The sequence below is a fragment of the Sphaerodactylus townsendi genome, linkage group LG01 (genome assembly GCF_021028975.2).
Source record: "Sphaerodactylus townsendi isolate TG3544 linkage group LG01, MPM_Stown_v2.3, whole genome shotgun sequence".
In the NCBI taxonomy this organism is placed as follows: domain Eukaryota; kingdom Metazoa; phylum Chordata; class Lepidosauria; order Squamata; family Sphaerodactylidae; genus Sphaerodactylus; species Sphaerodactylus townsendi.
The window spans coordinates 189,797,106-189,818,477 of record NC_059425.1 but is presented as its reverse complement, the minus strand read 5'-3'; the positions used below and the strand labels follow the sequence as shown (position 1 = coordinate 189,818,477).

General features: G+C 47.6%; 1 protein-coding gene across 1 annotated transcript in view; it reads left to right on the top strand.

Moving 5' to 3' along the window:
* OPN5 (opsin 5) overlaps positions 1-9,506 on the top strand; it is a 32,655-nt gene extending 23,149 nt beyond the window's left edge. Inside the window, exons 4-7 of the mRNA XM_048501994.1 lie at positions 471-641; positions 2,545-2,879; positions 7,749-7,984; positions 9,357-9,506. Of these exons, the coding sequence (XP_048357951.1) occupies positions 471-641; positions 2,545-2,879; positions 7,749-7,984; positions 9,357-9,423 (809 nt within the window). The 3' untranslated portion in view covers positions 9,424-9,506. The remainder of the gene's footprint in view (positions 1-470; positions 642-2,544; positions 2,880-7,748; positions 7,985-9,356) is intronic.
* Positions 9,507-21,372: the final 11,866 nt, after the last annotated feature.

Here is a 21,372-nt window from a genome sequence, read left to right as displayed (position 1 = left end):
TGCTGCCTTGAGGTGGAGCCTGGAGGTCTTCTAAAATTACAGCTGATTTCCAGACCACAGAGATCATTTCCGCTGGAGAAAATGGCTGCTTTGGAGGGTGGGGTCTATGGCATTGTGCCCCCTTCCCTAAAGCTTGCCTTCCCCATGTTCCACTCTCAAATCTCCAGAGACTGGCAGCCTAAAGTCACCACCCCTGACTGGCATTCAGCAAAAGCAGGTCTGGAGGGTGGGGAGAGACTGTGCACCCTTACAAAGTCGACTGAGAGTGTACATGAATGAAATGCACGGTACTGCACTGCAGTGTTTAAAAGTATTTAAAGTAATGTGACAAACAGGCTCAAAATGTTTCTGAACAGTGAAACTAATCGACAAAAAAATTAGTTCCTCACTTGTGACTGGTGAAGAGAGCACCAGCGGAAGTTACAGATGCTGGATCTCCCCTGTGTGTCCAACTCTGTTTTTCTTTGCAGTGGTAGGGAAGCCGTTCAGTATCATTGCTTTCTTCTCCCATCGCTGGATTTTTGGCTGGAGTAGCTGCCGCTGGTACGGATGGGCGGGTTTCTTCTTTGGTATTGGCAGCCTCATTACCATGACGGCGGTCAGCCTGGACAGATATTTCAAAATCTGCTATTTGTCCTATGGTAAGTTATTAAATGGATTGCCCAGACTAGCCTGATCTCGTCAGATCTCAAAAGCTATGTAGGGTCAGCCCTGGTTAATACTTGGAGGGAAGCCACCAGGGAATACCAGACTCACCACGCAGAGGAAGGCCAAGGCAAACCACCTCTTTTGCCTTGAAAATTCTGTGGGATTGCTTACAAGTCAGCTGAGACTTGGTGGCCCTTCACACCCATACACGTGACCAATTGTAAACAAGAAATATTATTCTGTCCTCCATTCTGTTCCCTCCCTCCCTCTGGAACCTTACCAGGGTCCTTCCCATTGTCACCATGAACAAAGTAGGCCTCTGTGAAACCACAAATGGTATCATGGCCCACAGGGTCAGCAGCTCCCTGAAGAGGATTGCAAAGGGCCTTCAAGGCTAAGAGGAAGTAGTAAGTTGTTGGTGGGAAGACTGGCCATCTCTGGCAAAATCTCTGCTGCGGCAGGGAGGGGAACCCACCAATGACATAATAACATATCTGGCCCATTGCGCATGGAACACTTACCTCAGGGCTCTAAGCTGCGCAGTGAGGCTGTAGTGTGGTCTCCTTGCATTTCTCTGTTTATATGCAAAGGAGGCGTTCGCTGCCTGCCCTGCAGCCTCTGCAGCTTTTCATGGTTTTCTTAACTTCTCCCATCAACTCCTCTTCAAGGCACGGATCTCATCACAATCGTAGTTGCAAGATAAAAGGCTTTGTTAAAGCCCTTTAAATTGTGTTTATGTTGATATACATGTGATAGGTATATTGATGTTGATATACATGTGATAGGTATATTGATACTGTAGCCCCTTACCCAACATTACCCCCCCCAAAAAGAAAGAGGCAAAGCAATTTCCTGGACTTCACGCTGCTGAAGATGGGGACTATGTGTTAGATCCCCCTCCCTTCCTTCCCCCCCCTCTCTCTGTCTTCTTGCTACTGCAGTAGCCAAGAAAATTGTTTTAAAATACAGGCTTGTTTGAAATAAAGTCTTAAGAAGCCCTCCCCGATCATTGGGGAGGGCAGAAGCAGAACAGGGGGGTGGGGTGGAGACCAGAGACCCTGTTTGAACTGTTCCAATGTGAAAGCCATCTCTCTGACATTGTTATATTGAGATCTTGATATAAGCATTTAGAGAAGGAGGCAGCAACATGGGGAAAGGGGTGACGGGGAAGGTATGAATGGCATGAGTGTGAGGGGGTGGGAAGGGGGGAGCTGGCTAGGCTGGCCGTGGGCAGAGGAAAGATGTCCAAGGCAAAGCTGTGCTCACTGGCAAATCTACCCACTCTGGCAGTGAAGCAAAGTAAAAGCCATGCTGCATGTGATCTTGCTTGCCACAGAGAGAATGGAAAGTGAAAGCAGGGCCCCAGGAAAAACTTCCATACAAGAAATCTTATCACGATGGACATTTACCCTCATCACGCACCAGAACCTTGTGTTTTACCGGCCACTGATGGCACTGATTTCACTTTCAGTGTAACCAGAAATGATGTTGGGGTGTCGCTGAGGATGCTCTGGCATTTGGCCAAACTTAATGTGCCAGAAGCATCCTAATACTGGACTTTGCTCCCTGTTTTTTCTATTTTTCTCCCACTATTCAGTTAAGGGGCGGTGGAAATTGCCTTCTGGGTGCAGGTGGGCACAGTTCTATTGTGCGGGACTTTCCCATGAAACTGACACCACAAGAGAAGGGGAATGTAAGTCCGTGAGAAAATCCACTGGTCCCTCACTATGCATTTGCTTACATGCTCTCCCGTTTCAAGGAAAAGCAGATCCCACCTGACTGGGAGAATTCATAAAGGACCGCAGTTAGGCAGACTAGAGAGTCCAGGTCTCCCCTTGAGTTTCATTTAAAAAAAATGTTTTCCATGTCAAATAATGGTGTGTTTTTTCCCTCCAGGTACCTGGCTGAAGAGAAGACATGCATTTGCCTGTTTAGTATTCATCTGGGCCTATGCTATCTTTTGGGCGACGATCCCCTTTGCCGGGGTGGGCAACTATGCCCCTGAGCCTTTTGGGACCTCGTGCACCCTGGACTGGTGGCTGGCTCAAGGCTCTGTGGCAGGGCAGGCTTTTGTACTGAATATCCTTTTCTTCTGCTTGCTGCTGCCGAGTGCTGTGATCGTCTTTTCCTACGTGAAAATAATAGCCAAGGTCAAGTCGTCCAGCAAAGAGGTCGCCCATTATGACAGCAGGATCCAAAACACAAATGTTCTGGAAATGAAGTTAACCAAGGTAGGCACAGGACACGCCCTCCCCAAAGGCTTTTGGAAGGGACCACTATGAGCCTGATCCTTTCCCTTTCTTATGGTGGTAAGGGTTGGCACTTATGGTGACCCCCAGTGGTTTCAAAGCAAGGGACAAAAAGAGGTGGTTTGTCAGTCCCTGTTTCTGCATAGCAGCCCTGAACTTCCTTGGCGGTCATCCATCCAAATACGAACTAGGGCCAAACTTTGACAGGGTTCCCCAGGATGTCCTGATGAATAAACTAGAGGACAGTGGACTGGACCCTAGGATAGCTAGGTGGACAGTGAACTGATTGGAAACCCGCACTCAAAGTATTGTCATCAACAGCATTTCATTGGAACGGAGGGAGATGTCTTGTGGAGAGCTACAGGGCTTGGTTCTGCACCTGGTACTTTTCAATATTTTTATAAATGATCTGTGGAGGATCTACTCATTAAATTTACAAATGACACCAAATTGGGAGGAGCAGTGAACCCACCTGAAGTTAGAAATAGAATTTAGCAAGATCTGAACAAACATTCACTGGGTAAATATGAACAAGTTGCAATTCAACAAGGATAACTCAAGTTCAGCATCTGGGTTACAGAAATGAGGAACAAGCTTACTTGACAGGGGGGGTACCCTATTCAGTACAGGTGGACAGTAAGTTAAATATGAGCAGCCAGTGTGATATAGCAACAAAAAAGGCTATTGCGATCTTGGGGTTTATCAACAAAGGCATAACATTCAAATGTCAAGATGTCATTGATCCACTGTACACTACCTTGATCAGCAGCGGCGTATTTACCCGGGGACAAGGGGCACCCTCTGTCCCGGGCGCCACCTACCTGGTCATGTGGCGGGGCACAAAATCAGCCCCCCATGTAACCAGGAAGAAGACAGCAAAGCAGCAGGAAGTCCTGCTGCCTCATGTCTTCCAGCGCCCTTGACTCCGCCCATGTCATCATTGCCCATGTCATCACTGCTGCCCCCCTTGCTCCTGGCTCCCAGGGAGCCAGCAGCTAGCAGTCCCTTCTGCCCTCCCCTCGGGGAGGCAGAAAAGACTGCCGTCTATTGGCCTCCAGCACTTGCTTTTATAGCACTGAGGCCAGGGTAGGGCTTAGGGAGAACGTGGCCGTGCCCCAGGGTGATGTGGGGGTATGGCCATGCGCTCCCCAAGCCCCGCCCCCGGCCTCAGTTCTATAAAAGCATGTACCAGAGGCTGGTAGACGGCAGTCTTTTCTGCCTCCCTGGAGGGGAGGGCAAAAAGGACTGCCAGCTGCCAGCTCCCTGGGAGCCGGGAGCAAAGCCCCCACCTGAGGCTGGGGGTAGGGCTTGGTGGAGGCATGGCCACGCCCCCTAAGCTCCACTGCTATAGGCGTCTGTCTCTTCTGCCTCCTGGGAGGAGGGCAGGGCAGAAGGGACTGCAGGCCTGGGAGCAAAGGGGGGGTTGCATTGGGGGGTGGACCCCCACCCCCCCGGCTGGGGGCACCCAGAGACAAAGGTGCCATTTCCCCTTGGTACACCTCTGTTTGTCAGGCCTCACATGTACTGTCCTGAAGGCCTCATTTAAAGAAGGATGTGCAGAGGATGATCAGGGGTCTGGAGACCAGGCCCCGTGGCGAACCTATGGCACTCCAGATGTTCATGGACTACAATTCTCATCATCCCCTGCCAGCATGGCCAATTGACCATTCTGGCAGGGGCTGAGGAGAATTGTAGTCCATGAACATCTGGAGTGCCGCAGGTTCACCACCACTGCCCTAGGAGGAAAGGCTTGGAAATGTTCACTCTGGAGAAGAGGAGGTTGAGGGGGGACATGATTGCTCTCTTGAAGTATTTGAAGGGCTGTCCCTCATAGGAAGGCATTTCATTGGACTGTTGACAGCAGAGGGCAGGACTCGCAAGAATGGGTATGAATTATGGACAGAAGGGTTCTGACAGGATATTAGAGAAAACCTTTTTTACGGTCAGAGTTGTGTAACAGTGGGATTGACTGCTTGGGGAGGTGGGGAGCTCCCCCACTGGCTGTCTTTAAGCAGCAGCAGCACAAACACTTGCCTGAGAAGTTCCAGGCTGATCCTGCATTGAGCAGGGTGTTGGACTAGATGGCCTCTATGGTCCCTTTCAACTCTATAATTCTATAACTCTGCTTAGTACCTGAGATATGATGAGATCAGGTCATCCAGGACAGGGCAAGAGAAGAACAAAGGTGTGTGAGGCCAGAACTCAAGTCCGGCCTATGCAGCTGTTTTGAGAAAGATATGTTAGAAACAAATTCCCCAAAAAGCAAAAGACATCTGACATCAGAAACAAACAGACAGTTTTTACTTAGCAGAATTTAGAAGGTTACAGAATGTGAACTCTCCCGAGGGAGAGGCACGCCCTGGGTGCTCTCAACTGAGAGAGACACCCCCTTCTGGGTGCTCTCAACAGAGAGGCACACCCACCATAGGAAAGACTTTAGTCTTTATAGATACAAAGAATACATACGTCACAGTTCATCCCCTTAAGATCCACGTACATAATCCATACCCCTTTCACATGCTATAAGCATGAACCTTAAAATCCTATTGGATGATTCTGTCTCCTTGTCACATTAAGACAGCCTCTATCCTACGTGTCTGATTCCTTCTGTTATTCAAACGCTGCATGCTGTTTCTCACGTCCCTCTGCCCATATGCAAACGGCTGCAATAAAACTACTGCCTTTCTGGTTTTCCAAGTTTGCTCCTGAAGAGAGATATTTCCTTAGGGCATGCAGGTTTGAATCTACATTCTTTGAGATCATAAAACTTCCCTTTTCCCAGTTTGAAATGATTTTAACTTTAACAAATTATACAAAAATTGATTCTAACAATAGAATTATAGTGAAATACCAGTAAATTTGAATCTCTCATTATCATTTCTGTGTTCCTTTAACATATATATAGAAAAACACTTTTTAATTTAACTAATCACCTTCATTTCTAACCTCTGATCTCTTTTATGATTTTGTTATTCAAATAGCTAGTTCTAACCAAAAACAAAGTTATAAAGTATGTCTTCTGTTACGTTGGCCTTTAGTGACAAGATCTTAAAGATGTCAATCTTTGCTTGCCTGCATCATCACTGACAAGCTTCTAACCTGCCTTTTGACCTGCTGCTAAACAAGCAGGCCTGCTGGTGTCTTCTACAGAAACCCCATTTTGATTCTTAGAAATCTTTGGTTCATACGAACTTAATCCAATACAATTTTATAGACATTCTGGTCCGTCCCCACAGGTGGTTTGCCATTGTTTCTGTGTAGCAGCTCTGGACTTCCTCGGTAAGTTCCCATCCAAGTCCTAACCATGCTGCTCCTGCTGCTGCTCCTGCTGAGAGCAGGCCGGTGTGGGCGACCGGTCAGGACAGAGCTCTTTCTACCAACAGGATATTGGGGTATTTGTGTGAAGTAAGTTTAAAGAGTTTAAAAACCTCACCTGGACAGCCCAGGCCACCTTAGACTGATCAGATCTCAGAAGCTGGGCGGAATCAGCTATGGGTCGCTATGCAGAAGAAGGCTCTGACAAACCACCTCTGAGCATCTCTTGCCTTGAAAACCTCACGACGGGTCGTCATAACTCAGCTGACGAGATGGCTGGAAAAGAGGTAGTGTGGTAAAGTGAGTAGAGTTGGTCTAAAATCTGGGAAACCAGTTTTCAAATCCTCACTCTTGTAATGAAACTTAATGAGTTGCCTTGAGCCAATGGTTCACTCTCAACCTTACCTTGCAGGGTTGTTGTGAACATAAAATGGGGTAAACTGCAGGTTTGGCTCTTTGGAGGATGGGTGAGATAAAAATGCAATAGCTATAAACTAAGTTTGTGAATCTGTAAAGCACTGGAATAACCATCCCTCTGATACTGCAAAATCTATGGTGCGACAAGATGAAATACAGGTCGATTCCCCACTCACCATTAGACGCGTGCTCATCACTCCAAATATCCAGGTTTCCGGCAGCATTCCCCACTACAGCAGTGACGAAAACAGATTCGTCCTGTTTCTGCCGCTCCTCCCACCCCTTAGCGCGTGTTTTTCCAGAACCTCAATGCATGTACACCTTTTTGAAAAACATGTGCCAAACAAGGAGTGGTGGGGACCTTCGGGGGTGAATTCGGATTCGTATTTCCCGCTGTGGTAGGCTGTGGTGGGCTGTGCGTGCAGCCTTCTTCTTTTTTTTTCATTTTTGCAATGAAAACCCACGTCTACCCATCAATCTGAGGCAATGGGGCCAATACAAGGAAGCAGTACTTCAGTTGCATTTCCCCTAACCAATCAGTAGTGGCCATATAGCATAGTGGGTTAAGCATTGTGCTGGTGAGTAAGAGGTTGTCAGTTCAAGTCCACCTATGGACAAGGAAGTGTTTTTTAATTTTTTGCGTGTATGAAGGAACTGGGGCCGATTTCTGATTGTTTAAATAAATATGAGGGAAAAATTGGCAGTGATGAAACCCCTGCTTTTGGCTCACAAACTGACAGAAAGGTCCTTGCCAATACAAAGTTGGTTTTTAACAGCTGTTTCTTCATCTCCTCCTTTCCTTGTGTTGGTCTGCGCATGCTCGCACAGATGTGGATCTGACAGGGAAAAACAATTCCCACCCAGCAGCAGCATCAGCCAATCAGGATAGCCCCTGAGCAGAACGCGAGTTCGACAGCTTCACAGTGCGTTGCTGCTGCCTGATGATCGTTTGGGGGTGGGGGCACAAGCTGCAGTGGGGAGCATGAAACCAGGATGAAAAGGTGCCGATTCTTTTCAAACCTGGTTCTATCTACATTCTAAAAATTAGTGGGGAATTGACCACAGTGATAAGTGAAAAAACCAATAGTTTTTGTCCTCTTTCATACTTTTGCCCACTAGGTGGCGATGTTGATCTGTGCAGGATTCCTCATTGCTTGGATCCCGTACGCTGTTGTGTCAGTGTGGTCTGCTTTTGGGAACTCTGACTCGGTCCCCATTAAGGTTTCGGTGGTACCCACCCTATTGGCCAAATCAGCAGCAATGTACAACCCCATTATTTACCAGGTCATTGACTGCAAATCAGCCTGTTGCCGCCCCAAACCGTTGCACAAGGACAACTCCTCGAAGAAATCCAGGTATTTTTTTCCCGGGACTGGGCTGTGTGAGAGAACTCTGGTCAGGTCACTTTTAAAGGGTCTTCTGGTGACATCTTGGAAGATGCAGGAAATGTGAGAGTTGCACAATCCGAAGTGGAACTGGGGCAAGGATCAGGTGTCATTCTGCATGGATCACTGATCTTCCAAGTCTCCCCTCCCCAGCAGTTCCTTCTGATCCTGTTTTTGCACAGCCATAATGCCCCGGGGATCTTACGTGCCGCGGTGCTTTCCCCCCGGTTTTTTACTCTGCACAGCTCTCTGGTTCTTCCCGGGAGTTGAGGCAGGGCTGGTTTGTAATTCCCCTGCTGTTTCCACATAGCCCCAAGCGTGAGGGAGAAAATGTGGATGTTAGAAGGGTGTGTGTGTTGAAAGTGCCCCAAATGGGAGGGGAGCGATTCTTTCAAACGCACATGGATTTTAAATGGGGGTGGGGGGTGGAGGGTGCCGATTCTGTCAAACACCCAGTGCCTGTTGATTGGTGGAAGCGGGCCAGAGCGACAAGGCAGGAAAAATGGCCCTGCTTCTGCTGCTGTGGTGTCTTCACAGCAGCGGAAGCACACAGAGGCAAGTGGAGTCAGACGGGGCAGTTCAAAAGAACCTCCAATTTGGCGGTTTTGGGAAACTGTGGGGGGAAAGGAAAATGGTGGTGCAACGCAGGGGTGAACCCAGTGCAGCTTTCTGTGAAGAATTCTGTGAAGAATTTCAGGCTGCAGTGGGATATTCCCCGTGCTAACATCAGTACATTTTTGCCGTGCAAAAACGGCCTGGGATTGAGGGACTCCTGTGAAGTAATGGCCACAGGGATCTGTGGTCTGCAGTGAAGAAAGAGAAGGGAAAAAAACTTGGGTTCCCTTTGGGAGACTTAACAGTTGGGGCGGAGAGAACTCTCCAGTGATATCATGTAACCGTAGAGTTTTAGTGAATGCTAGAGTGTTGGCCTCACATGAGGACATCACTTCTGGGTCCCAGATGAAGTGATGTCACTGCATCACCAGTGACAGCAAATCCTCCCATTTCTTTCACTGGCCCATTGAGTTGTGGCAGGGGGAGGGGGCTACCAGGGGGAGGCATTCTGTGAATCCAGGAGACCTGGAAGCCCTCGGCAACACCACTCGCTTCTCCCTCTTCTGTTAATGGAGAATACTTAACGAGAACAGTGGAAAGGCAATTTCCCTCTCCCCTTTCCCTCCACATCCCACTGACCCACATGGCGAGTACACTGTCCACCCCAGCAGTTCTGTACAGTGATAAAGACGGTTTGACCTATTAAGCATAAGAAGGGTATGAGTCTCTGATTTTAGCAGCCATGGGCTATTTCATATACGGTGACCATCTTCATTCCTTCCCACAGGATGTACACAATATCTGCAGAAGCCAAGTCTGAAGAAATGAATGAAACTTCTCTGGATAGGGCATAAATTTCTGTTGACAACTAGAGGCCAGCTCAACCAGGCTTTACTAGCATGACAGCTTCAGTTCTTTCTTTCTTTCTTTCTTTCTTTCTTTCTTTCTTTCTTTCTTTCTTTCTTTCTTTCTTTCTTTCTTTCTTTCTTTCTTTCTTTCTTTCTTTTTTCTTTCTTTCTTTCTTTCTTTCTTTCTTTCTTTCTTTCTTTCTTTCTTTCTTTCTTTCTTTCTTTCTTTCTTTCTTTCTTTCTTTCTTTCCATGTCAGGCAATCCACCAAATCTAACTGGAGGACACTGTTTAAAAAATGTTGCCTTTCAAAAATATGCCTTCCTTCTCAGTGGATAGTTGCTTTTTAATGCCCCATAAAGATTTCCTTATATAAATATTAGGGGCAGCACCCAAAGTGCCAACAATTGAGTGAAATTGGGGGCGGGGGAATTGGGACCTCTCTGTTTCCCTCCTTTTGCTGACATCCACCGAATCCTCCATATTTGCTCCTGGAGTGAAGGGATCATCAATATGGGGGCTGTGATGTTCCTTTTTGCTTGCAAGTCAGCAATAGAGTACTCACTTGGGTTCCTCCATGTCACAACCATGGTATTCCTTGGAGGTCCCATCCAAATACTTCTTCACAAAGGGAAATTGTGTGTTGCCAGTGACTTTGGATCAAGCCTATGATAAAGAGGTATTTGAGCTGCCCTGACCGACCACATGTGTCCACTAAACATGTTTGCATGGTGCACAGGCAGCAAATTAAAACAGAAGTCTGTGGCACCTTAGAAACTTATTATCATAGCATAAACTTTTATGTTGCATATATAGTGTTTTGTTGATGCATTCAGAATTGTAGATGTCTCATGCACAGCTCTTCTAAAAAATTCCTACTAACATATAAAATTTGTACTGTATGTTCTCTATAGTGCTCCCCCAATTGAATAATCTGTGCAAATATACTGTAAAATATTTTCAAGAGGAGAGGAAGGACAGTGATATTAAATTTGTTATTTTTCATCTCCACTTTCACTGGCCTTGTGAGGTTTGCTCATGCCGTCTTGTCTGTTGTGATCAGGGAGCTGACCATTTGGCCAGCTGCTCAGCTGTCCCTGAACTGATCTGGATGCAGCTCTTTCTCATGATTGTGCTACTTTCTTGCACAATTACAGTGCAATGTTTGAAGCGGCATCCCCAGTTATCCGCTGCCCTCTACATTTTTAAAAGGCATACAGTTAAAAGGAAAAAATAATTTGTGTTTGAGACTTACTACTTAGGTGTCTCTGTCTGACATGGACCCATTTGTTCCTTTGTTTACTGGCATCAGCAGAACTATATTTCCCCCCAGTTTGAGCTGATTGGCACCATTATGTCATGGTACCTAGAATACCATTTAATGGTAGAAACAGTATAATAGTGTCCACTTCAATGTTCATTAAATGTCAATTGTGGCAAGCAGCTCACAGATCAGCAGTGTGAAACACAGCAATCAAAGCTTCAGCATCCTGGTCCTACATAACAAAGGGCTTCTGCACAAGTGCATAGTTGCTCGACACGAATTTTGATGGTCACCACGGAGGCAATTTGACGCAGAACTTCTCTCATGCTTTATCAGAGAAGTAAAGCGAGGTGAGTCCTCCTGGTGTGTGTGTATGTTGCCATTCACATCATGTGTGAAAGAAAACGTTTTCACCCCAGTTCAGCAAGGGAGATCCGCTCATGTTCAAAACAAATATAGCTGTGTGTTGTTGTGTTCATTAGGTTCTGCTGAACTTGATGGAAGATATGCAGCTCTATCTGGGGGTTCAGACCACTGGCGTAGCTACCACAGGACAGGGTGGTGACAGGCGCCCCAGGCGAATGCTGTTGGGGTCACATGGGGTTCAGAAAATTGCCTCCATGCCCCTCCTCCTTCCCTCCTAGCCCTGCACCACCAGGCCTGTCAGAGGCCGCTGCCAGGCCAGTCTCACTAGGCCAGGCCCAGCAGAGGCCATTGCACATGCCACTGCCTGACCCCGCCCCACCAGACTCTGACCCTGGCTAAGGTGGGGGGCACAGGAGGGTGCGTGGGGGGCACAGGAGGGTGCGGTGGGAGGCGTGGGGGCCCTTGTGGTGTGTGGAAAACTTGGAGTCTGCCCTGGACTCCATTTTCCCTAGCTACACCCCTGGTTCAGACACAGCAGATTGTGTTTCTTACTGGATGTGGACATGTGTCAGTGGGCTCCCTGGGTTGGATCCAGTCAGCTTTTTCACTCAACCTTGCCCGATTCTCACCCCACAAGGGTTTTGTCCTCTGATTCTCAGCATGGGCTTTTCTGATAGAGTAAATCTGCCCTTTCTTCTTGGGTGGTGGGAAGTGCCATCAAGGCACACCTGACTTAGGACAACTCCCACGGGGTTTTCCTGGCAAGAGATGAACAGAGGTGGCTTACCAGGGCTGGCCCTACATTTCCTTGGAGGCCTCCCACCCTTCACAAAGAAGAAGAGTTTGAATTTATACCCCACTTTCCTCCAGTTTAAGGAGTCTCAAAGCAGCTTGCAATCACAATCTCTTTCCCTCTCCAAACAGTCACCTTGTGAGGAAGGTGGGACTGAGAGAGTTTGGAAAGTCTCACCCCAGGTCACCCGACAGGCTTCATGTGGAGGAGCAGTGAAACAAACCCAGTTTTCCAGTTTAGAGTCCACACTCTTAACCACCACACCACAATGTACTAACCGTGGCTGACTGCTTAGTGTCTGAGATATGATCAGTCTGGACTAGCCTGGGTCATCTAGGCAAGAGTTCCTTCTTCTTGGTGTGTGTGTAAAGTGTTGTCAAGTTGCAGCCCAGCAAAAAGCTTTCAAGGCAAGTGAGAAGCAGAGGTGGTTTGCCATCACCTTCCTCTGCAGAGTATTCCTTGGTGGTCTGGTCTCCCTCCCAAAGGCCAACCCAGTTTAGCTTCCAAAATCTGAGATAGTCTTTCTCTTTAGCCAGCAGAAAAGCCAGAGCTGGACCCAGCCCATTCTCACAAACCTTCTTACATGATAAATCTGGAGCCCCAGAGATATTGCCTAACATTTATTGTAATGAAAATTTGAAATTGGAAAATGCTCTGTTTACTAGTGTTTTTTGACCCCACAGACAATGCACACCTTCTGAAATTATTATAAATGAATGCAGGAAGTGTGTTGAAAAGGACGAGGTGGCAGTATAAGACCACTGTAAAAGAAGCAAGTTTATGTTAAACTATTCAGATTTCATGCATTACAGAAATGGGAAATGGCACTTTTGTTATCACTTCTGTGATTGAACAGATAAATGTACAACTTTGATAATTTCTCATCATCAGTTCAAATATCTTGTACATCCCAAGTTTTATTTAATGGGAAGTGCAGGGCAGAGCATCAGGATTGTGTGATAATTTGTTATTAAAGGCTTTTATGACCAGAATTAACTGGCATTTGTGGGTTTTCCGAGCTGTGTGGCCATGGTCTGGTAGTTTTTGCTTCTAACATTTCACCTGCAGCTAGGGCCAACATCTTCAGAGGCATGTCATGGTGGATGTGGCCATGGAGAGAAATGCATCTCACTGTGACATGCCTCTGAAGATACCAGCCACAGAAGCAGGTGAAATTTTATGAACAAAAACTACCATAACAAGGCCCAGTGGCGTAGCTACCCTAGGGCAGAGTGGGGACAGGCACCCCGGGAGAGCTTTATTGAACTGTGTCAAGACCTTAGCTGCAGAAAGCCGGAGCTGGTGGTGAAACATTTGCAGCTAGTTTATATTTTCAAACATTCAAACATTGCCCATTTGGATGTTCCTCCCTCCCATTGATTCCCACAATTGCCTGCATGAGAAAGGATAGTGTGAATGCAGTATTGTTATGAGTTAGCCCAAGGCCGCAACAGACATACTCCCGTCTCCAGGAAATGGGAGATGGGGGATGGTATGCATACTTCACTAGTTACAAGCAAGCCACAAAGAGGCAGAACAGAAAGACCCTCGGGTCACAGATATCAGCAAGTACAGGGGTGACCTTGGCTCCAGCCTTGTGATGCCAGCTGGCCCCAGCAGAACCAGGCCTGACACTTGGGAATGTTCAGTCTGGAAAAAAAATGTTCTGTCACTTGTGCCCCTGGAAAATCTCTCAGGCCACTTAGGGACACGCAAATCCCCCCCCCGCCCCGTCCCACCCCCAGATATATTCGATAACTCCAATCTTTTTGTTTCTCTAAGGAAGTTCCTTGGAGGTTTTGCCCAAACTGGAACCACGCCAAGTTGGTTTCAAATTACAACAAAATATGTGCCTCATTGATGAAACCAGGATGAAGGCGACGTGGTGGGTCTGGATCTGGGATGTGGCCTGGGAGTACCTGAGCAACCAGAACCGGGGCAGCGTCCCTGGCATTTTTTCAACAAGACGGTTCTGTGAATTAAATCAGATCTCTTTGAATAAGAAATGAAGAACGGAGAAGATCCTGGGAACCCACTGAAACTGGGAATGCCGAACTCTCTGCTTTATTTGCCTCTGCAGCTGTAATCATATGAATGATGGATTTTCTCCTTCATTATACTTACTTTTAAAAGCATTTAACCTTTTCAAGTTGTAAATGAGCTGTTTGCTGAACGACCACATCAAAATGCCAAGATTCAAGGCACTGGCATCCGTTGGCAACAAGCATTTAACACATTTTGCAGCTGAGAGATATTTTTTAAAATGTGTTGCCACAATGGTGTTATACTTTAAATGAAAATCAGGCACAATGGGTGTTTCCGCACAGTGTATTGTCAGCAGAGCTCGACTTGTGTTTGACTCGGGTTGTCTGCACTGGCACAGTTTTCGACGCAAGTCCGACTCTCCTTCGACTCACCTAAGCTGGGTCTTCTCGATCCCTGCTCCCACCTAGTACTTTTTGATGAACTTGTGTCGAGCTCACACTTTCGCGGATAGTCTGTTGAGCTCGACTCAACTCACCCCTCCAGCCAATTGTATCATTCCTGTATCTGCCCAATCAGGGTTTAGTTTCCCTTTAACCAATCACGGCGCGCTTTCGGCCAGCCAATCATAATTGACCATTGAGAGCATGCGTACAGCCGGAAACTGGCAGTGCCGTAAAGCAAGCATCAACGGGCCAGTGAATTAAACTGCCCAGCAGGCGGAGAAATATTTTTAAAAACTGGGGTGCTGTGTGGTTTCTGGGCTGGATAGCCATGCTCTAGCAGCATTCTCTCCTGACATTTCGCCTGCATCTGTGGCTGGCATCTTCAGAGGATCTGAAAGCCTTAGACAATACATTTTAAAAAACGATTTTGGATAGAAACAGCGACAGCAAACAAACGTTCGCTCAATAAACTGTAGGGGCGGCCCAGCTTTCCAAATACGATGCATCCTTATGCATCGTTGAAAGAAAAAGGGGGGGAGAAGGACAGAATTGGGGGGAGGAGAAGGAAAGGATTAAGGATGGAGCCCTCAGCCCAGCGGAAACAAACGAGACTTGCTTCCAAATATCCCTGCTACAAAGACCAAGCATATGCAAAGAGCATAAAATTTTTTTGGGGGGGAGGGGGGAATGGATAGAAAAAAGGCAGAGGACAATAAACTCGGAAAAGACTAAAGGGGGTCTTGGCTTGGAAGCCGAGAGGAGTCGGGAAATATCTCAAGGGAACCCAGGGTGGGGTGGGGGGAGGACGCCGCCTGTCAACTCTGAACCACAGGGCAGTTTGAATCCCGGATGGGGGTGAGCCAGAAGTCACTCCAAGGTGTGCGGCTTCTTTAGGAATCGCTTTCTTGGCAAGTTCCATCCCAGGTTTCCTTGGCTGGAGGATAATTACTCCAGAAGGGATAGTTGATTTGGAACAGGCAGCAGTACTGGGAAGTACTAAGAAATACTGAAGTAGCTGAGCATTGCCAAAAGGAAGGAGATCAAAAGGATCCTTGTTGCAAGGGGAGGCTTGGCGGGGGGAGGCAGTGAAAGAAAGGTAATATCGAGAGGGAAGAGGTATGGCAGCACAGCAGAAGTAGAGGAAGACACTGCCTTGATAGGAGCTAATCAAATGACAGGAGGGAGATGCATCAAATGAGATGTGAGATCAAGGAAAGAAGGAAGGAAGGAAGGAAGGAAGGAAGGAAGGAAGGAAGGAAGGAAGGAAGGAAGGAAGGAAGGAAGGAAGGAAGGAAGGAAGGAAGGAAGGAAGGAAGGAAGGAAGGAAGGAAGGAAGGAAGGAAGGAAGGAAGGAAGGAAGAGGAAGGAAGGAAGGAAGGAAAGGAAGAAAGGAGGGAAGAAGGGAGGAAAGGAAGGAGGAAGGAAGGGAGAGAAAGGAAGGAAGAGGAAGGAAGAAGAGGAGAAGAGGAAGGAGGAAGGAAGGAAGGAAGGAAGGAAGGAAGGAAGGAAGGAAGGAAGGAAGGAAGGAAGGAAGGAAGGAAGGAAGGAAGGAAGGAAGGAAGGAAGGAAAAGGCAGCAAGGAAGCAAAGAGCTCCTCCAATTCAGGATCCATGACTGTTCACCAGCCTGCTTGTGAGGAAGTCCGTAAAGTTGCACCTTCGCGACAGTGTCACGAAGCCCATCCGACATTGCGACATGCACAAAAAAGAAGGAATTTCACGACTCCCGCCATGGAAAAGAGAACCAATTGGAGTGTAGGCGTGGATGACGCGCAGAGTTGAACCCGCACAATAAGCTCTGGTAAGGAGAGCAGAACTCGCCAGCTGCAGAAGAACTGCGAATTGAGCTCGGCACCCCATTTTTCATGTCAGCCAATAGAATGCACGGCAGGACAGATCACCCCGCCCTCTGAGCTCAGCTGAGGGATGTACGAGCTCCGCTCAGGAACAGTGAACTCAGCTGCTATACGGAACGACAGCGAGTCGAACTCATGAAGAATATTTCGGCCGGACTTGAGTCGAGCTCTACAGAATGTCCTGTGCAGAAACACCCCAATGTGAGTGAAGATTGGCTCTGTGTCACAGAATTCGTATCTCACCCTTCTCTTCTTCAAGGCACTTCAGTAAGATAGGGAATAATTTACCCTCAGCCCCATTTTCCCGCCCCCGAGGAGCTGAAGAGTGGGAGAAAAAAAGAAGATCATATTGTGATGCTCCAGGACTGTCTCCAAGTCTCTATGGCAAAACGATAGAGACCAGGCAAAACAGTCTAGAGAGCCCTCCAGAAGTGACATGGCATGATGCCGCAACTCCATCCTCAAACACCACCCTGCAAACCCCCTAACATTTGTGGATGCTGTGTTGGGAACCCGAAGGTTTGTGTGGGGGGTTACTGCATTATTTGTGGGTGGTGGTGGTGGTTTATTATTTCATTTTAGTCCCCAGCCAGCCTCTGAGTATGACTTGCCCAAGAACAGCAAGTGAGCTTCAGGTTTGGCAAAAGCCGAGAGGGGTTTTGATCCTAAGATTCCACAGCACAAATGGGACACTTTGTCCCTCGTGGCACGTTGCACTGGCTCTGCAAATAAACAATGAAGCCTGGAAGAACGTTCCAGTGTGTCAGTCAAGCAGCCTTAATGGGTGCTGGTGCTGGTGGGGCTACGTGGTCCTTTGAATAGCCAGCAATCCTGATGAAGTTTGTGAAAGGAGGAGCACTGCAGGGAAACCCACCTGTCTCACCTGTAATCCTGGCAGAACTCCAGGCTCTGCCCAGAGGCCAGGGAACCCACAATTTGAAGGTTCTGGAGCACAGAATGATTTTGCTTTCTATGCCAGAATGCCCCAAAGGGTCAGGGCCCCAAATCAGTGGCATACTATATGAAGTATCCCATGTCCCTGGGCGCACGCCATTTTGTCATGTGGGGGGCACAGGGTGGCGGCTGGGTCCCCATGCCCAGCCTCTCCCTTGGTGCAGCAACCTGGCTGGTGCCTGGTGGCCAGAGGCGTACCGGGGCCAAATTGCACCACGAGACAAAAACCTTTCTGGGCACCCCACCCTGGCATGCGGAGCCCTGCTTACTCACAAGTAAGTGTGGCTTTCTCGTGAGTAAGACCCACTTACGAGTAAACCACACTTACTTGCGAGTTGGGCTCAAGCCGTTCTTCGCTGCCTAGAAGCCGGATGCGAGGAAAACTCATGCCCGGCTTGTAAGCAGGGTAGAGCGGTGGGCTGCCCAGTTCCCCTGCGCTGCCTACAAGCCGGGCATGAAGGAAACATTAAACCATGATCACTTGGCATCCAACAACCAATATCCCAGATTGCTGTCAAAAATATGTAGTGCTGCTAACAGACAGTACAAAACTGGCCTCAATCCTGACTGTAGGGTTTCCAACCCAGAATCTCCAGGTTGCAAGAGTCCATTCCCCTAGAGGAGATGGTGGCATTGCGGTACTGCCCCCTCCCTTCCCCCACCCCCACCCTCCCCAGTCTGCACTCCCAAAATCTCCAGACATTTTCCAACTTAGAGTTAGTAGCACTATAATTCTGTATGGCCCACTCATACACATATGCAACTTCATGGGATTTTGATCCACAAAGGAGGGAAGTTTTTTTAATTTGATCTGCATTTAGGAGGCACATTTGAAAATAATGCAGTTTCTTAAGTAGGGCAGAAGGTTTATTTTCTTCATTTCTTACCTGCCCAAAGCATCAGCTCACATAATTTTCCTCTCTGCCATCTTATCCTCACAACAGCCCTGCGAGGCAGGTTTCAGGCTAATAGTGTATGAGCAGCTCAATGTCACCCAGCAAGCTTCCACAGTGGAGTGGGAATTTGAACCTGAGTGTCCCAGATCCTAATCTGACATTCTAATGCAGGGTTGGCCAGCCTATGGTGCTCCAGATGTTCATGGACTAAAATTGCCATCATCCCCTGCCAGCATGGGAATTGTAGTCTATGAACATCTGGAGCACCATAGGTTGGCCACCCCTTCTCTAATGACTACATGTTAGCTATCACCATTGAGATTGTTAGGTAATAATACATAGTTGTACGTGAAATGGCAAATATTCTAACACACACAACACATACATGTTTCTGCACTGGATAAACATGTTGGCTGGCAGCTTGTTCTTCTCAAATGGAAAATTGATTAATCCTTCCACCATTATATTATGTAATGTGTATTTGAAAATAGATAAATAAATCTTGAACCTCTGATGTGTCCATGTCCTTGCTGAAGCACAAGGACAGAATTGGAATGCAAAAACAAACATATTTCGTAGGAGCTGCTTTCCCCCTGATCAAACAATTGACCTGTCTCAAAAACTTTGTTGCTTGGTAAACCTCTGGCAGGTCACTAAAAAGGTATTTAAATTATGAACTAAATGGGTAAGGGGGATAAATCTATTTTAATTGTGATCCAGTTTGGGGTAGGGGTATGAATCAGAAGTCAGATAAGTTAAACTTGGCTATCTTGAATGGGAATGGACCATCTTCCTGAATTTCCCCAGAAAGTGTTTGCTTTGGGGTGTTGGTTCACATGTGTTGAGTAGAATTGCTAATTGCACCCTTTACACTTGTTTACCAACGCAAAAGATTCTTTTTCCCACCCTGGTCGTTCCATATGTATATATATTCCACTTGCTTTACTACCATCAAATCCTCTGAAGATGCCAGCCCCAGAAACGCCAGGAGAAAATGCTACTAGAACAGGGCCGTACAGCCCGGAAAACCCACAACACCCCAGTGATTCCGGCCGTGAAAGCCTTCGACAATACAATGTGTGCTTTTCTTGTGTGTGTGTCTTCTGCCATCGCATATGGTATGCCTATTAGTGAATTATCTCCAAAATCTCCTATCATTGGCAGCCATGGCTTCCTTGATTGAGTTGATCAAGCTGATCTCGGTCTCCCTCTTTTCCTCCCATGGTTAACATTTCCTGCCACGATTGTCTCGCCTGCTGGGTCTTGTTCAGAACATATCTGTCAACATGCCTTTATTTTCTCCTATTTCCCCCTTTGCCAAACTTGCATTGCAGAGGAAGAAGGAAGAAGCAGAGAAGCATACAGCTTTGAATCCCCCTTCCGTTCCTGGCAACCCCATGGTGGGGCCTGAAAAGGCCGAGCAGATCTAGGGGAACCAGCTGCCATGTCCCTCTGGTGTCTTAGCCTGGGTCCTGCCATATTTCTGTCTCCTGAATGCTTGCTGCCATCACTCTGTCTACTGTATGCTTACTGCTTAAGCAGGCCTGAAAATGTTTCCTTGTACCAGGCTGCCTTTAGCTCTGCATCGGCAGAGGGGCTGGTGGTAGAAGCTGTGGTGTTTTCATCCCAGTTCTCACCGGTTGAAGAATGTGTGAGTGTGAAACAGTACCTTCCCACTTCAGGGGAGGGAAGGGGGGCTGTGTTGCCATCAGTGGAATACAGGAGGAAACTGGCGCCCGAGGCAAAATGGTGCCCTCACCCCTGCGCCCCTACACTCCGCCTCCCCCACTTACCATACTTAAAAGACTAAAAACAGTTTAAAAGCAGTTTAAAAGTTAAAAGAGCAGCCTGGCTGGGCTGCCACCAGGTCCCCAGCCTCCACCTGGTTGCTCTGGGCCATAGGGTGGCCCAAGGAGGAGCGGTGTAGGGGAGCGATTCTGCATGCCCCCCTACGCCTCAACCCAGGGTGTTTGTCCCTGTCCCGTGCTAGCTCCACCTATGGTGGCCATGGTCTTGTAAGCTGAAGGTCTTTGCAAACAACCACAGCACATAAGCTGTGTGCTTGCTGCGTTCCTGTTTGAAGTGCTGCATTTTCTGACCTTGGATCATATCTAAGAATAACTTAAAAGGGCATAACAAGCAGGCGCTTCTTTCTCTCGCTCTTTTTCTTTTTTAAAAAAAGGTTATGAAATGGCTTCGCTCTGAAGAGACCTTTAAACGATGGGATGAATGTCAGCTCTGTTAATGTCATCAGAGCTCCATTAAGGTCCACCTGTCAGAACCCCCAGTAAATGACAAACTCGTGTTGTAGAACAGCAGTTTATTGAAATGATGGGTCTGCAAATGGCAAAGCCAAGAATGACGGATTCAGTATTCACACAGTAAATATAGGCACATAGGCTACCCCCCCAAGCCTGGGAAAGAGCGCCCAACAGAGAATGCATGTAGATAACGATGAAGGAGAGCAGCCCATGACCTTGAAGACACCTGTGACTCGCAGACATTCCACAGCAGCTAGAAAAGACAGTTAGAAACAGCAGTAACCCTTTCCAACCTCCCCCCAGTGAAAAGTAATGTGGCATAAGCAACCCCTAAACACAGGCCTCCTGACATACAGCCTCCTCTAAGACCTCCCTCCCGGCTTGCTTGGGCAGCGTTGATGAGGCGAGGGGCTTTCACATTTTCAGCATAGATCCATTGATTCTGCCCAGGTAAACACCCTTTCCAGGAGACCAAATACTGCAAGCGATTACGATAGATGCGAGAGTCAAGAATGTCAGACAGTTCATAATGCTTGGAACCGTCAATCAGAATCGGTGGAGGCACTTTCATCTCTGGATGCCAGACATCCGGGGAACTTGTTTTCTTCAGCAAGCTGCAATGGAAAACAGGATGAATTTTACACAAAGCTTTAGGCAAGTCCAGTTCAGCAGTCACCTTGTTGATGACCCTAACAATTCTAAAAGGGCCCACATATTTCGCACTCAGCTTGGAGGGTTGGTGCAAACTGCGCAAATTTTTAGTGGACAAATAAACCATGTCTCCGACCACCAATGGGAAATCACACCTGTGCTTGTTGGCTTGATGTTTGTAGGCTTCCCGAGCCTTAGTAAGGGCACGAAGGATTTCAGGCCATTGGTTAGCCACAGACTGCACCCAATCATGAAGTTCCGGTGCTGGCGCAGTGTCTGACAGCTGCAAATGAGGAAGGGGAGGAGCTGACTGGCCATGAACCACCTCAAACGGAGTCTTGCCCGTACTGCTATGAACTGAGTTATTATAGGCATACTCCGCATAGGGCAACAGGTCAACCCAATTGTCCTGCTGATAATTGGCATAACACCTGAGGTATTGTTCCAATGTCTGTTGGGATCTCTCGGTCTCCCCATCGGTCTGGGG